The sequence below is a fragment of the Cottoperca gobio genome, chromosome 24, assembly GCF_900634415.1.
Source record: "Cottoperca gobio chromosome 24, fCotGob3.1, whole genome shotgun sequence".
NCBI classification, from domain to species: domain Eukaryota; kingdom Metazoa; phylum Chordata; class Actinopteri; order Perciformes; family Bovichtidae; genus Cottoperca; species Cottoperca gobio.
In genome coordinates this window covers 1572939-1590272 of record NC_041378.1, presented here as the reverse complement: position 1 = coordinate 1590272, position 17334 = coordinate 1572939, and the positions used below count along the sequence as shown (strand labels likewise).

The 17334-nt window shown below is 41.1% G+C and overlaps 1 protein-coding gene across 1 annotated transcript; it reads right to left on the bottom strand.

The window, feature by feature from the left end:
- Positions 1-2852: 2852 nt before the first annotated feature.
- Positions 2853-9898, bottom strand: LOC115028952 (cytochrome P450 2K1-like). Its single transcript, XM_029462906.1, has 10 exons — positions 9771-9898; positions 7727-8107; positions 7437-7599; positions 7172-7321; positions 6922-7082; positions 4625-4804; positions 3892-4033; positions 3605-3789; positions 3288-3429; positions 2853-3207 (listed from the first exon to the last, which is right to left on the bottom strand). Exons 2-10 carry the CDS (start codon positions 7931-7933, stop codon positions 3020-3022), a joined length of 1518 nt encoding a protein of 505 aa, XP_029318766.1. The 5' UTR covers positions 7934-8107; positions 9771-9898; the 3' UTR covers positions 2853-3019.
- Positions 9899-17334: the final 7436 nt, after the last annotated feature.

Below are 17334 nucleotides of genomic sequence, written 5' to 3'. Positions count from 1 at the left end.
GTGCCGGGAAAACTATCAGAGCCATATTTAGAAATATACCACCATTGGGAAAGGAAGAAGAGGGAGAGAAAAATATATCCTGGTGACGCATAAATATATCACCACTCCTGTGAGAGACACTGACTCCATGAAGCAGAAACTGGACCTCTTCGTGGTGAAGTCTGACTACACAGGGAGGTGGTACCCATAGGGGCGCTTGTCTCACCATCAGTGAAGATTCAACAACCCGAAGTTTTAGAAGGGGACTGTGAAATGGGGGTCAGAGTCATCACAGGAGGGTGAGTATAGCCCTGTACAACTGAGACTGCACAACCACATCAAATTTGATTTCTGTGACGTAATAACCTGTCCCTCTTCCCTAACAATATGCAGAACAGGTCAGGTGGGCAGAGGAACACAGCTGCCACGGAGAGGAGTGACATGTAAGAAAATAAATGATTGTGATCCATTATTCCTCACCATCGTTTCATCGCATCCCAGAGATTAGAGACTGTTTGTTTTAGGCAGCAGAGGTTTTAGGAGCAGGTCCACAAGGACACTTTAGGATAAAGGTAGAAAACAAGAAGACTGCAATCTCCAAGCAGTCAGTAGGAAAGGATATAAAGTTACTACAGTAAGAAATAGAATAGCAGGGAGACAGGATATGTGGAGAAGAATATGTGGCTTGACTGTAAACTGTATACCACTAGCTCAGTAAATATATAGTGTGTGTGTGTGTACCAGTCAGGCCCCTCCTTGCTTTAAGCCCAGTCCCAGTAATACACGGACCAATAACAGAGTAAACCTGTCTGTTAACAATGATGCACAGTGTAACAGAACCACTCAGCCCAATTTGCAAAAATCTCATTAAGAGATTTCCAACTCACAGAACCAATAGCACAAGACTGAAATGTGTGCATTGATGACACTGGTCGAGTGTTTCTATGTTTGGCCCACAACAGGTCAAACTCTTGTGAGCTTGAACTCGGCTGAAGAGAAACACAGCACCTGGGGAGAGCTTCAGCTCCACAGCATACAAGAGATGCAGTAGGAGTCCCCCGGGGAGTGCCAGAGATCAAATTGGAGCAGGTTTTGACTCATTGTTTTTATGATGGGCAACTACCAATAAGAATGTGGATAAATTACATTCATTGCATCTAACAGAGGTTTATTAATTATTACAAGGGATGCCGTTAAGGGACAAGCTGAACAACAAGCAGCTTCCAGCGTATTGACATGATAGAATGTCTTTAGACGTGCTCCTAGCAGAGAAAGGAGGTGTGTGTGTGCCATGTTGGATCATCCTGTTGCACAATTATATCAAATAATACTGTTTCAGAGAGATCAGTTACTAGAGCCTTACAAAGATTGACAACATTATATAAAGAATTAGCAGAGAATTCAGGGGTAGAGAATTAGTCTGGTGATGCTATGGAAAGACGGTCCGGGAGATGGAGAGTTCTCATGTCACTGGTATCTTCAGCATTAATAGCTATATCAATATTAATTTGTACATTATCTCCACCGATTTATATTTTGTAAATATTTATGCATTTTTTATATTCATGTACCAGCTAACCCAGAGCAAATTCTTTGTAGGTGAAAACCTTACATGACAAGAAAGATTATTCTGATTCTAAATACTTACTGTATGTGGATGTGGTTATATACCATAAATTAGAAGCCGCATGACGAGATTGATTGATTCCACAATCACAAAACAAATGTACACGAGTATCAGCCCCTCTCCATAGATTTATGCAATTTGATAGAACTAGCCTGATTACAGAACGAAATTGCATTAGACATGGTGCTAGCTGAAAAAGGGGGTGTCTGCAAATTGTTTGGCTCCGTGTTGTACTTTCATCCCAAATAACACAGCCCCTGATGGATCCTTTACCAGAGCTTTGGAAGGACTTGACAGACTCAGCAAAGAGCTAGCATCAAACAGTGGGGTACTCATAGACTATGATATAGAGCAGGAACACGACAGCCAGGAAGATGATCTCGTGTGAATAACTCTACAAAGTGTTCTTTGCTGCCATACCGAAGCCACTGACTTTATTGTAGTTACAGTCTCTCAGTCGTATACAGATATTACAATCTTATACAGACATTAAAAGTTTACTAATATTTACTGTCTTTTACTGGAAGTGTTTTTTATTATACTGAAGCTAATTGTCTTTATGCTGGAATAACAAATGAAGTTCTTTGGTTTTATACAGAAGGTATTTTTTATGACTGGAATAAAAACAAGTGCACTATGAATGTATTCTTGTATACCATATGATGAATTTGTACACCACTCGGTGCCTTATATTTACTGGAGATTATACACACCATAAATGGTGTGTAAAGGGGGAATTGTCAGGTAAATTAATCCATATTGGAAAGACTATCGTATGTATTTGTTTACCTCAATCAATATATATATATCTACACTACGAATATGTTTGAATCGGCTCAATAAAGACTAAAGACAATAAAGACTAAATAATAAAGTTAACTGTCTATTGGCATAGCAGGAAGTGTACAAAATTTACATAAACAATTTGACTAGTTCAACTCATAAGGGTGTCGCCTCTTCTCATTGGTCCACGTTGGCGCGGTCACACCCCTTGGAGAGCAGTGTTATGACGAGATGGTTTGTAGACCTGTAACTTTTTACAAGAGAAACGTACCTAGAGTGTATACATTCATAACTAATATAGTGCTAATTATACATGTTGTGCAAAAATACATATTGATTGAGGTGGACAAATACATGTGATAATCATCAAGTGTAAATGAATACAATCAGAGTTATTTACTTCACACCAGCTACAGCAACCCAGTTACAGTTCTTAACTCTTGCCATCTCAAGTTACAAGAAATCATTTTAGTAATAGGTTCAAGATGATTGTGCTCTGCAGGTATACATAGTAAGTAGCTAATAAAGCATTTTGATTGCTAACAAATGAGCACTTCTAAGGCATCTATTCTACATCCATTTTTTTAATTACTTCAGTGTTGTTGAACATGGTCACTCCTGTTAAACTCCTCATACACGGGGGGTAACACACAGTTTATGAGGTAAGGGTTTGAGGCTAAAGTCGAAATTTGGAGTCAGATCCAGTTCATCCTCTGAAATTCCAGGAGGAGGAGTGAAACGAAAGTGCTGCAGGAGGCTGGTGAAAAAGAGGAAGAGCTCCATCCTGGTCAGACCCTCTCCGGGACAAAATCTGCGGCCTGTAAGAGAGAGGGAAGGAAAGCTTCAGGTCATCTGCCAGTAAACTAATAATTAACAGGAAAGGAATCTGCTCACAAACCTGCAGAGAAAGGAATGAAGGCATCTCGCTTCACAAACTTCCCGTCTTTGTCCAGGAAGTGAGCAGGATAAAAGCTGTGTGGGTTCTCCCACTCACTCTCATCATACAGGACGGATGTTAGGAGAGGAATCACTGTGGTTCCCTGTAGGCCATGCAGAAATTCAAAAGATTTCTATTATGATATGATAGTATTATCTTAAAACTCTTAAAAATGTCTCACATTAAGAAAATATTTGCAACATGTAACAACTGTCATATTTTGTTTTAGAGCATGAAGATGAGTATGGAGGGATATTAGGAGTTTTATTCAGTTGGACCTTCTTAATGAAGTGACCCTGGAAGGTTACATCTTGGGTAGTTTTGCGAGGAAGGGACATGGGGGCAATGCTTGCCATCCTCTGTGTTTCATGGAGGACAGCATTGACGAAGGGCAGGTTCTTCCTGTCCTCGGCATGCACTTGATGATGTCCTATCACCCTGCTCAGCTCCTCCTGGACCTGGTCTGGAAGATGAAAAGCTTGTTTTTATGAAGACAATTTACTCACATAGTGTGGCTTGGACTGAATGATTTTCAGTGAAAGTTTTGGATATCTCATCTTCTTACCTTGTATTTTTGGATACTTGGTCATAAACAAAAGTGCCCATCTCAGTGTAGTTGATGTTGTGTCAGTGCCAGCACTAAACAGGTTCAGAACTGTTGCCATAAGGTTTTCATCGTGGAAGTGACTGTTGGTAATCCCAGATTCCTTAAAGTAAAGATTTATCAGTCGCATTTCTTCAAACAAATCTTTTCCTAAAATTAGATTAATTTTTTCAATTTGTGTAAAAGACAGAACGGCCAATGTAATGTACACAGCATCTGGCCGGGTCTCCTTAGGCTGCGTAAGAGAGAAAATGCCCTGCCATTCTAGCTGGTGTTTGTGTATGTACCGGGTCCGTGTCCGCAGCATCTCACACCCAGCTCCAATTAATTTGAAACGATTTCTGTGGACTTTCGCGGTAGCAATATTTTTTATCCTAACATGGCATATATTTTTAATTTACTTATTGATGCGTATAATGTGAAATTAGATCAGAAATATGTGCAACACGGTGTGATGGAGTGGAGCCAAGGCGTAAAAGCTTGCCCAGCTCACCTGGGTTTCAGTTAAGGCCTGCATCTTTTTACGTGATGACAACCAAGGCATTTAGCGTATGTTTATGTCTGTAAACTGTTATACTCCTACTTAGAAATGTGACTGTTGAAGAACACAATGCTGTGTACATTCAGCACAATATTTACACAGATTCCAACTATATCTTAGCTTCATAAACAATTTTGATATATGTTTTCCAACCTCCAGATTTAGCTTTTGGACAAGAAAGGCGTCCACAAGGCCTCTGCACATCTGTGGTACGAGGGTCTCTTTCAAACGACTGATTATCTCCAAGTTCTGTTTCCTACTGGCATTACCCAATCTGAAGAAAAGCTTCCTGTCAGCAATCCATTTGAAGAACCAGGGGAACATGTTGTACACCTGTCAAAGAACAAAAAGGTATAATTTTTCACTTTCACATTTCAACATCTCCTTTCCAAAAGCTGTTTCAGTGCTCACTGGACAGGGGAAGCGGTGTGGAATTGTACCTGTGCGCAAAAACATTGGCCCTAACCTCAGTACATTTGAAGTGTTTTTAAAACATTTCCTCACGGAGGTCTCAACTTTTATACATCCTTATCAGTTTGCCTACCTGCCAGAGCGGGGGTTGAGAATGCACTACTTACACTGAACAGTACTTATGAACACCTTGAACAACCCAACAGACTTGTGAAGATTGCATTTTTTGATTATAGCTGTGTGTTTAAAACCATCCCGTACCAACTACTGGTGTAAAGGTGACTGTTCTTGGATCCTCATTCTTTGGATTAAGGATTTTATCCTGATTTGTACCCAGATAGTTTGATTCAACACAGCTATTGCCTCCCCCGGGGTTTATGAATAGAGGTGACATACAAAACAAATATAACTGAAATAAGACAATTCATAAAAGAGAGAGAAAATAACCACCAGAATCCGGAGTTGAAGGGGGGGGGGAATATTGTTTGTCCACAATGAGAAATTAGTTCATCAGCTGAAGGGCCTGAGGTGAAGGGGAGCTTCCCACCGTGTTTACCATGTTTTGTGGGCAGCCATCTACTGTCACTGTTCTGTTCCTTTAAGGCTTGCTCACCCAGTAGTGTGCCACTCACCTCACTCACCTGCTATCCACCTCCTCTGCCCCTCACCTGACTCCCTGCTGCAAACAATTAAGCCTCAGTAGTATTTAAGCCTCCAGCGCTCTTCCCTAAACAGATCTCTCGTCACCTGCTTCGCGACCCCGACTTACCTCTTGCCCGCTACCTGTTGGTTCGGACTCAGTTTCAAGTGAATGTTGGCCTCCGCCAGGGCTGCGCTTTATCACCAATCCTGTTCGTGATTTTCATGGATAGGATATCGAGGCGTAGTCGTGGAGGAGAGGGGTTGCAGTTCAGTGACCTGAGGATCTCATCGCTGCTCTTTGCAGATGATGTGGTCCTTATGGCATCATCGGTCTGTGACCTTCAACAGTCACTGGATCGGTTCGCAGCCGAGTGTGAAGCGGTTGGGATGAGGATCAGCACCTCAAAATCTGAGGCCATGGCTTTCAGCAGGAAACCGGTGGATTGCCTACTCCGGGTAGGAAATGAGCCATTACCCCAAGTGAAGGAGTTCAAGTACCTCGGGGTCTTGTTCGCGAGTGAGGGCACGATGGAGCGAGAGATTGGCCGAAGAATCGGAGCAGTGGGGGCGGTATTACAGTCACTTTACCGCACCGTTGTGACGAAAAGAGAGCTGAGCCAGAAGGCAAAGCTCTCAATATACCGGTCGATCTTCGTTCCTACCCTCACCTATGGTCATGACCGAAAGAACGAGATCACGGGTACAAGCGGCCGAAATGGGTTTTCTCAGACTGGTGGCTGGCGTCTCCCTTAGAGATAGGGTGAGAAGCTCAGCCATCCGTGAGAGACTCGGAGTAGAGCCGTTGCTCCTTTACGTTGAAAGGAGCCAGTTGAGGTGGTTCGGGCATCTAGTAAGGATGCCACCTGGGCACCTCCCTAGGGAGGTGTTCCAGGCACGTCCAGCTGGGAGGAGACCCCGGGGAAGACCCAGGACTCGGTGGAGAGATTATATCTCCTCACTGGCCTGGGAACGCCTCAGGATCCCCCAGTCGGAGCTGGAGGATGTGGCCCGGAGAAGGGAAGATTGGGGTTCCTTACTGGAGCTGCTGCCCCCGCGACCCGATCCCGGATAAGCTGTAGACGATGGATGGATGGATAGAGCGTGGGTGCTTAGAAGTGAGGGTGTTTGGTATTGCTCTCCCTATGTAAGTGTGTGCTTATGTTGGTCTGTGTGTTTGGTTTGGAAGGGGGGGGACTGCATTTTGTATTTTGTGTGTTGCACCATGACCTTCCAAATTGTCCATTTTGGATTCCCAAAGTTCAATTTTACCTGGACCTTGATCTTGAATTTTTGCAGAGAGAAAAATTAAAACGTTTTTCATTCCAGGTGCAATAGTTTATCTGCTATTCACAACACTAAACTGAAATTAAAAGTTTCACAAAAATATAAAATGATACCTGTATTGAAGGAGAGCCCAAAAGTTGAACACGTTTGTTCATGCCATCTACCAGGGACGTAAACTCTGGATCATCATATTCATATCTGTTGCCATAGACCATGGAGCAGATAATATTAGAGACTGCAAAATATATTGGTTTGGTCGTATCAAAAGATTCTCCTGTGACATGGAAACAGAAGAAAATGGAAATTATTATATTTTCTTCACAGAAAATGTTGCTCACATAATTATGATAATAAGACATTTACTTTTGAATTTCTTCAGCTCTCCAATGACGTGGTGACATTCCTCAATTATTTTGTCCTCGCACGCCTTCTTGCCCATCCCAAAGTCTCTCAGGTTAGTCAAGGCAAAGCGCCTCATCACTCTCCATGATTCCCCGTTGGACCATATAATGCCTGAATTGAAGTGTTTCAACAGAATATGTTAAACACACAACTGAGGATTGAAGGTTGAATAGAAGAAGAAGAAGAAGAAGAAGGGAAAATATATCTTCATTTTTTCTTTCCGTACCATGCCCTTGATGAAATTCCTCCATAAGGAGCATTGGACCTCTGTCTGCAAACTCATCAGCATGGTTAACAAGTGCCTCCTTTACCGTCTTGTATCCTGCCAGGACCACCACTTTCTTTGGTCCCATGTAGAAGGTGAACACTGATCCATATTTCTTGGAAAGCTAAGAACAGCATAATATCATGACATTTTCTTAGACACAAAAACAAAAGAAAGTAAACAAGATGAGAAAGCTGCCCAAGAAACAACAAACTACCCTACAAGAAAGCTACTCCTCTGCACTGCCTCACCTTCAGTAATGTGTGGTAGGGTCTCCTGAGGTCAAGCTGTAGCAGGTTCCCGAGTAGGGGAAGTGGTTTTGGTCCTGGAGGTTCCTTTCCCTCATTATGGGAGGTGAAGCCAGAGGAGGTGAAAATGTAGATGAGCAGCAAGACCACTAGACCCCCCAACAGGGAGATAGAGCTGGAGGACTGGAGAAACGGATCTAATAGCCCCATGATTTCAAAAGCAAAAGTGTCCGTGCCAGGGTACTGACAACCTGCTGCTGCCTTTGGCTCCGTCTGTGTTAAGAATGTCTTTTGTAGCTGAATGTCTTGTAGCTGGAGGGAAACTGTCCAGCCGAAGGGCAGGGCTCATGTAAGGAAAACTCCAGTCCACCTCTCTCTGGCGATCTTTGGACACAATGCAAAGCTTTTAGCAACAGTTGCCATCCTGCTCACTGCTCGAAAAGACTTGACACAAACTAGGACAAAGACTTATGGTCTCAAGTTTCCTCACACAACCTCAGATGTATCATTTACTTAGATTTCGTAAAGTCTTGAAAACTATTAACTTTAGTCGATCAAATATATTGCTTATGTCAAATGACTTAACAGATTGGAGGCAAAGATTACCATAATAAAAGGCTTATATAAAGCTAAAACCTTTGTCTCGGTCACCTTTCACCCGACTTCATCTCTGATGCTTCTTTCTTTACAAACCAAGTTAATACATTTTATGTATTTTAAAATTAGATTTATTTTTTCAATTTGTGTAAAAGAGGATAGAACGGGCCAATGTAATGTACACAGCATCTGGCCGGGTCTCCTTAGGCTGCGTAAGAGAGAAAATGCCCTGCCATTCTAGCTGGTGTTTGTGTATGTACCGGGTCCGTGTCCGCAGCATCTCACACCCAGCTCCAATTAATTTGTTACCGACTCCTCACATACACAGCAAAGCTAGTTTTTTATTTTTGAAAGAGATGTGGTGAGGGAGGTGCCATGCTCCGAAAATACGATCTTCACATAAAACAAACATTATATTCTGCAACATTATTATGCGGTAGCAATATTTCTTATCTTAACATGGCATATATTTTTATTTACTTATGCGTATAATGTGAAATTAGATCAGAAACATGTGCGACACCAAATGGTTGAGCCAAACACAAGAAATATAACAAAACAAGGCCTGACTACTACTATCCTTTCAAACAAAACATAAACAAGAGCCCTCACTAACTGTCTAACAACAAGTGGTGTAAAACACATACAGAGGTGGCAACAACCTGCTAAACTAGTGTTTCTAACAAAGAAGTTTCTACGTGGATGAAAAATGTACTAGTGATGGCAGTGTGATACTGAAGCTTCAATACGTGCTTCAAACCCAGAACTACAATTCCATAGAACCACTGCTTCAAATCACGTGACATATGACGTCCGAAGAAATAACTGCTTCATTGCCTGAATGAATCACCGGACTGGTTCTCGGTCCAATCAGGTGATTTGCTGGCACTGCCTCGTTTCGATTCTGACAGGTTGAGACAGTTTTGAATTTGAGCGCTTTATAACCACAAATTTGTGGGTTGTTGTCGTAGTATGAGTTGTTGGTATTGCGTTTGTATTGGATCATTATGCAACAAGCCAACTAGCAAAACAATTTGTATGCATGCCAGCATCATCTGTTCCTTGTGAGTAAGTAAAGAAAACAAATCTAGGTCCCAAATTGTCATGCCCTGCCCCAGTGGCGCAGCCATTTGCTGCATGTCATTCCCCTTCTATCTATCCAATCTTAAACTTAAGGCTTAAAAAAGCCCAACATTTTTTCCCAGCACTCTCTTCTCAATAACACGTACACATAATTATCAATCTTTATTTTTAAATAGAACATGATATTCAGTCTTAGATGTGTGCGTCAAATAATTTTCAAGGCAAAGACACTTTAAATCCACTGCAGCCTTGCACTTTGCCAGAAGCTTCGAGTAATGAGCCCATTTTCAAAACAATTGGCTGAAGTGGTTCAGTGTTTCACAAAAGCTTAATTTGCCCATCACCAGTACAGGGTACCCCAACTTACCTAAATCCACAACCTCACGCCACACACATGTTACCACAAACATAGAATTGTATATAATTTGCTTGGTCAAGGACATCAGCAGTAGACCACGACTCAGGCTGAAGAGAGAGCAGGCCAGCTCTTCCTGGTCCTCCTTTATTGAATACCCTTCCTCCTGATAGGCCAGCCAATCAGATAATCACCACCTAATTAGCTGACAGGTGGGAGAAGAGGGGGAGGAGAGACAAAAACACAGCAAGACCCAAACACAACCTGCCTGGCACGTAACACCCCCACCCATATAAATCCAAAACCTCTTTGGAAATGCCAATCAACATTCTTGTTTTTTGTTTTGCACCAAATAAAGGACTTCAGTTATCTCAGGGTATTGTTTATGGGTTAGGGTCAGATGGACTGAGATACTTATTGTGGTCTTATTTAAAGTGTTTAAAGTTGTTCCGAATGGCTGCATTTGAAAAGCATGCTGTCAGAGAGAAGGAGACCAGACGGCTCCTTTCTCACCAGCTAGCCAATCACAAGCTATCCTTGTATATATATATATACATATATATACACATATATATATATATATATATATATATATATATATATATATATATATGTGGAACCGTGGTAAATTATCAACTTTACTGGATCAAATGTATAGCCTACCTTGGATGATTTATAAGAGATTTGTGATAGCAATTATTATATGTTCATGTACTTTTATGTTCTTCTGTAACTATGCAAAAACATTCACTCGTCCTTCAGCAGAAAACTGCTATGTGTGTAAGGATGTGTTTTGTGTATCCAACTGATATCTTGTTGTGAGACCAAAAGAACATCTTGGTCAGGACAGATGTCCCGACGGCAACTAATGCTTTGCGAGGTCACCTCATGTGCGATATATGATGTATGTTTTCTCTCTGTCTCCAGCGCTCTTCAGCGCACTGGTGTGTGGATGGGTCCCGAGGGTCTACCATGTCTCCCTAAACATTTCTTTTCCCATTATGCTAGGTTGACACATGGGTTAGACCATATGTCAAAAGGGGGGATGCTTGATGCTGTTAAACCTTTTTGGTTCACCAAAGGTTTCACCGTGGCTGCAGAGAAGCACTGCCACGCATGTGTTACCTGTCTGACTCAAAACCCAGGCAGAGCTATTCCAGTAAGTATGACAGCCGCTCACCCTCCCCCTACAAGACCATTTGAGCATATTATGCTTGATTTCATTGAGCTAACACCATCAGAAGGGAAGAAGCATTGTTTAGTAATAGTAGACATGTGGTCAAAATGGGTTGAAGTATTTCCTTGTAAACATCAAACAGCAAATGTAGTAGCAAAGGCACTAATGAATGAGATCGTGCCTAGATGGGGAATCCCTTCTAAAATATCCAGTGATAATGGTACACACTTTGCCAATGAGGCAATCACACAACTGGGTGATTTCCTAGGCATTGATGTTAGAAAACACTGCTCTTACCATCCAGCTAGTGGAGGTGCAGTGGAACGAGAGAATGGCACATTGAAAAATAAACTAGCCAAGTGTTGTGAAGACACAGGCCTGCCATGGACTAAAGCATTACCAATAGTGCTTATGTACATGCGAATTAGAAAGAGAACACGTAACAATTTAAGTCCATTTGAAATTCTGTTTACAGCTCCACCTTTCGTCGGTCTCGAAGCTCCTGGTCTTCCACCTCCCTCCACAGCGCTGTGTGAGGACACAATGTTGACATATTGTACTAACCTATCTTCTGCCCTTGCAAACATTCGATCACAGGTACAAGCTGCGCTCCCGCCGCCCGCTCAGAAACAACTGCACACCATCCAACCTGGAGACTACGTCCTAGTGAAAGACTTCAGACGGAAGCACTGGGCGTCTAAACGGTTGCAAGGCCCATTCCAAGTCCTCCTAATCACCCAACCCGTCATCAAGGTCGCTGAGAGGGCCACCTGGGTACACGCCACTCACTGCAAGATCTGCAAACTACCTCCACAACGACCGACATTCAACATCCCGAGCAAGTAAGAAGCAGACGACAACAAGTGACGTGCCAAGTCACCATCAACACCACACTCGCACCTATACACATGTACTCATAATACAGTGATATGGAAAATAACGTGCTGTGCGGTTTGATTTGTTTCTGGTTCCTCGTCTGCGCTGTTTTTCTGTGGGGTCTTATCTATATGACATTGAGAGCACAAGCTACAAAACATTAAGTTTCATTAACTTTTGCTTACAACTAATAGGACTACTCTCCACAAAACAGCTACTTTCTCATCACTAGTCATCATGAAGTGCATATTAAAATCATTTTATGAATTATATGTGTGGATGTCCAAGATTGTTATGACTGTCCTATTGTAGTTGATCAAATATGATCAAAAGGGGGGAATGTGATAGCAATTATTATATGTTCATGTACTTTTATGTTCTTCTGTAACTATGCAAAAACATTCACTCGTCCTTCAGCAGAAAACTGCTATGTGTGCAAGGATGTGTTTTGTGTATCCAACTGATATCTTGTTGTGAGACCAAAAGAACATCTTGCTCAGGACAGATGTCCCGACGGCAACTAATGCTTTGCGAGGTCACCTCATGTGCGATATACGATGTATGTTTTCTCTCTGTCTCCAGCGCTCTCCTGCAGACTGTTTTCGCACTCTGTATGACTTGTGATTCTGAGATCTAAGAATAAAGTGTCAAAGACGAAACCTGGTTTTCCGTAACTTTATTGAACATCTCACCGAGAACTTCATTATGAAAGAGAAGAATATTCCACAACAGATTGTAGCAAAGATTTTCATAATAAAATGTTATTTAAGGACCTTTCACCCAGCCTCATCTCTGATGCTCTTTTCTTCACAAAACCAGGTGATACGTTGTATGTTTTTAATAAAGAACAAGGAAAATAATCACCGACCAAATGTACCATTAACATTCTCCATCTCTTTCTGAATCTGTCCTAGCAGCTCCTGTTAATCGGCAAACACATATTCTACCAAAGAGCACGTGTTAAAGTATTATTTTAATTATATTCATGTTATAACCCCTCTCCTCACCGTACACCGTCGTGTTTCTCTTCAACGGGAAATGGACAGAAGGGAAAAGCAGTGCGGCGAGGTTAAGTGCTGCAATATTCATTGTCATGTGCTATCGTTACATATTCTTTGCTTCGTGCCAATCATATTAATCGCATCTGCAAATACTACATATGCAGGCATTCCTGCAATTGCTTCATATTCATTATTTTCTGCTCAGGCATCCTATACATCATAATTTGTATGAGGTAATCTATGATAATTTACTTCAAAGTAGTCCTATCACTACCATCCTCTGCTACACCTCCTACATTTGCTCTTATATGGGCGATGCTTTCGCAAATCAAGCTATTTCCCGGTAAATAGGTAAATTGCTCACAAACCTGCAGAGAAAGGAATGAAGGCATCTCGCTTCACAAACTTCCCGTCTTTGTCCAGGAAGTGAGCAGGATAAAAGCTGTGTGGGTTCTCCCACTCACTCTCATCATACAGGACGGATGTTAGGAGAGGAATCACTGCGGTTCCCTGTAGGCCATGCAGAAATTCAAAAGATTTCTATATCGTCACCTTCTTAATTAAACTAATGGCCTCAGTCATATTTTGAGGGAAATGTTTTTTTTTTGCCTAAATCATCTCTTCATGATGCTGGCCACCTCTGGTAAAATTGCCTAGATCCTTACTGAAAAGATAATGCTGTTCCTACCCTGTTAGTATCTCAAGAGTGTGACATAAGTGTGGCAATAAAAAAATGGCCTAAGTCACATTGCCTGTGAATTTTGCAAGCTTTACAAGATGGCAGCTGCTTCAAGAAGAAAGAAAAACTACCAGATAAATGAAGTTATTTCCATGGTTCAGGGCTCGTCCACTATTGGTAAGTGATAATGTTTACTGTAATATACATGGTGGCAAACAGCGCCTCTTGCTGCTGGAGAAGGCCCTCAACCCTCTCGAGGCGGGACTGTGGTGACGGGATGTGTGCTCGGTCCATTCTTGGCCTGATCGTTCTATCACGGAAATTTGTTTGGACCTAAATGTAGCACACAGTTAACCAGGAAAAGTTGCAAATGACGCTTCGAGCCTCGCAAGCCTGCCGTACCACGTGACTGATTCAGGAAATGGTTCGCGGATTTGGCGTGCGATTCGAAATATAAGGGCCATTAAAACGCAATTGATCCCCCCTCTCATTTTGTGGACTTGGGACTTTATTGTGCGTTTGTTTGCAATATATTAGAGCTCGAGTTCTTCATCTTTTTCCTCCATTAATACAAAGGATGATCAAACTCACACACATACAGATTTGTAAGATCTGCTGTGTTGCTCAGAGAAGCAACTGTCCCAGCCCTAGTATTTATATGCATATATCACAGGATTAGGTATCAGACGTGCTAATTCACTAGACTGAGGACTGTTCTTTGAAAGAGCAGTTCACCTCCTGTCCCCTGCTGTGCTTAACAATTAGTATTTCCTGTATTTTCCTATCATAACCCTCCTGTTTATACAAAGTAAAAAAATTAAAATAAAAAATACACCAATACATCACATCTAGTAAATTAAAATCAAAATGTTCTTGAAACAGACGCTGTCTTTATCCAGCTTGCTTTGTTCAGCTCCTTCATCACAATGTCACTTCTTTAGGATTTTCAACATCGAAATCTTTATGCTTTTACAGTTCAGTGTCTTTGATTTCTTCTTTAAATAAGTCCCCCATACAGTCCTCGTATGGGAGTGCATCGTCTTCATCGTCTTCTTCCTCATTCTTAGATGACGTACACTCCAATCTGTATGGAGAGGGGCTGATACTCGTGTACCATTTTGTTATTGCGGATTCAATCAATTTTGTCATACAGCTTCTAATTCATGTTTTAAAACAATATCTACATACAGTAAGTATTAATATATCTATTAATGCTGAAGATACCAATAACATGATGAAAACCTCCATCTCCCGAACCATCTTTCCATAGCATCACCAAAATAATTCTCTACTCCTGAATTCTCTGCTAATTCTTTATCTAATGGTGTCAATCTTTGTAAGGCTCTGGTAACTGATCTCCCTGGTGCAGTATTTATTTGATATAAATGTGCAACAGGGTGAGCCAAACATGCCACACACAACTCCTTCTCTGCTAGGAGCATGTCTAAAGCCATTATATTCTGTCATGCCATTAAGCCTGAAGCTGCTTGTTGTTCATCTTGTCCCTAACTGCATTCCTTGTAATAATTAATAAATCTCTGTTAAATACAATAAATGTAATTATTCCAATCCACATTCTTGTTGGTAGTTGCCTACTAGAAAAACAATGATTCAAAACCTGCTCCAATTTGACTTTTTCTCTTGCATGAAAACAACTGGCAGTCCTCTGGGCTCCTATTGCATCTCTGTATGCTGTGGAGCTGAAGCTCCTCCCAGGCGCTGTGTCTTCCAAACAATGTTCAATGTTCAAGAGAAAAACATAGAATAAAACATAAAAATACAGTATTTATCTTATTCTTAGGAGTTGTTAAGATTAACCTGCACCCCCTTCACACACACACACACACACACACACACACACACACACACACACACACACACACACACACACACACACACACACACACACACACACACACACACAATTAGCATTAATCCAATTAATGGAAGAAAAAGGATTATAATGAGGCGACTATGAGTACTAAAGATTCCAGTACTCTAATTTAACTTTAACACAAGTACTACTATATATCAGTACTTCAACAAGCAAAGAAATGATAAAAGATAACATATTTAACTTTAAGATAACCTATAGGTTATTTAAGTTCATTCTATGTAATTGACACACAACTTCTGCGATAATGACAAATACTTCATCCATATGTTATCCTGACCATAAATATATACATATTTTTTAATATAAATATAGTCGGCACTTATATCTTACCGGGGGTAAAACCTCTCCTTAGGCCACGCTAGCCTGTTTGTTTTGTTTCAGTATTTTCTTAATTTTTTGTGCCTATTTTTGGAGTGCCTGTGCACCTTAACACTCATCGACGGATCATGCCGTCACAACAGCGTAAAGAATAAACGCATGAATGTGAATTGCACCCTTATCCACTTCTCTCTACACTAAATGTCCTTATGGACCTGCTCCTAAACCTCAGCTGCTTAAACAAACACTCTGTAATCTCTACGATACGATGAAATGATGGTGAGGAATAATGGATTACAATCATTTGCTTTCTTACATCTCACTCCTCTTACTCCTTTGAGCAAATTGCTAAATTTCTGTAAACCTGATGCATCTTGTACAGTATTGCCCCATCCATCTTTGGATGTTGACCATACTGCCTTACTCCAGCTTCCACTCCAGGGGAACTGAGTGTTTTCCTCTCCTCTGATCTGTTTTGCATATTGTTAGAGAGGGACAGGTTATTACATTACATAAATCAAATTTGATGTGGTTGTGCAGTCTCTGCTGACTGTGATGTTAAGCTCTTCAGGTTCCGTGTATCCCACCAGATGTGTGGGAACACCATCGCAACATGATCTGATTTGATTTTGATGAAATTTCTATGTTGACTGGTTGTTTCTGAGTCTCAGATGTTTAGGGCTATCCTCACCCTCCTGTGGTGACTCTGACCTCAGTTTCACAGTCCCCTTCTAAAACTTTGGGTTGTTGAATCTTCACTGATGTTGAGACAAGTGTCCCCTATGGGTAACACCTCCCTGTGTAGTCAGACTTCACCACAAAGAGGTCCGGGTTCTGCTTCTATGGAGAATCAGTGTCTCTCACAGGAGTGGGTGATATATTTACCCCTTTACAGTGTGCCAGGTGTCTTCAGGATGCTCTCTTTAACTCGGACTGCTGTGGGTCAATAGGACTTGAAAACAGTCCATCCCATCTTGGAGAATACCAGTCCTTCCTTTTGATCATCTTTTAGGAGACCAATATCCCGGTTTCACTGGACTCTCCTCTCTTCGAGTTCTCTGCATGTGACACAACAAACATCTTCTTAACAGTTATGACACTTCTTCTTCTATGTCTAATTCGAGATGCGATTGTTTGTCCATAAGTTCTCTCATAGCTGGAATATAATAGTGCCTGTCATAAAACAACTCAAATGGAAATAAGCCACTTGCAAAATGTGCATTTTTAATATTACTGGTGCTAAGCACTTCATCCAGTTTATGCTGTTTATACCATTTTTATTCTGCTATTTCATACTATTATTAATGGTCTTAAAGATTATTATTATTATTATCCTTTACTAATATTACCTTATTTTACAGTTCATTTAGCTGTAAACACTTTAGCTACTGTCATAGCGTCTACTGTATGTGTTGGAAATACTACAACTCATTTTATATATGTCTATTACCATTAAACAATATTCTTTCCTTCATATTTATTTACTTCAATAAAATTCATGCATATGTGTTGAAATGGATATTCTTGAGTTGGCATTCGGCCTCTTTGGGGACGAAAGTTTCCCTTTGTACATATTATACATGCTAAACAATTTGTTTCTCTCTGAATTATCCAAATCGATCTGAAGT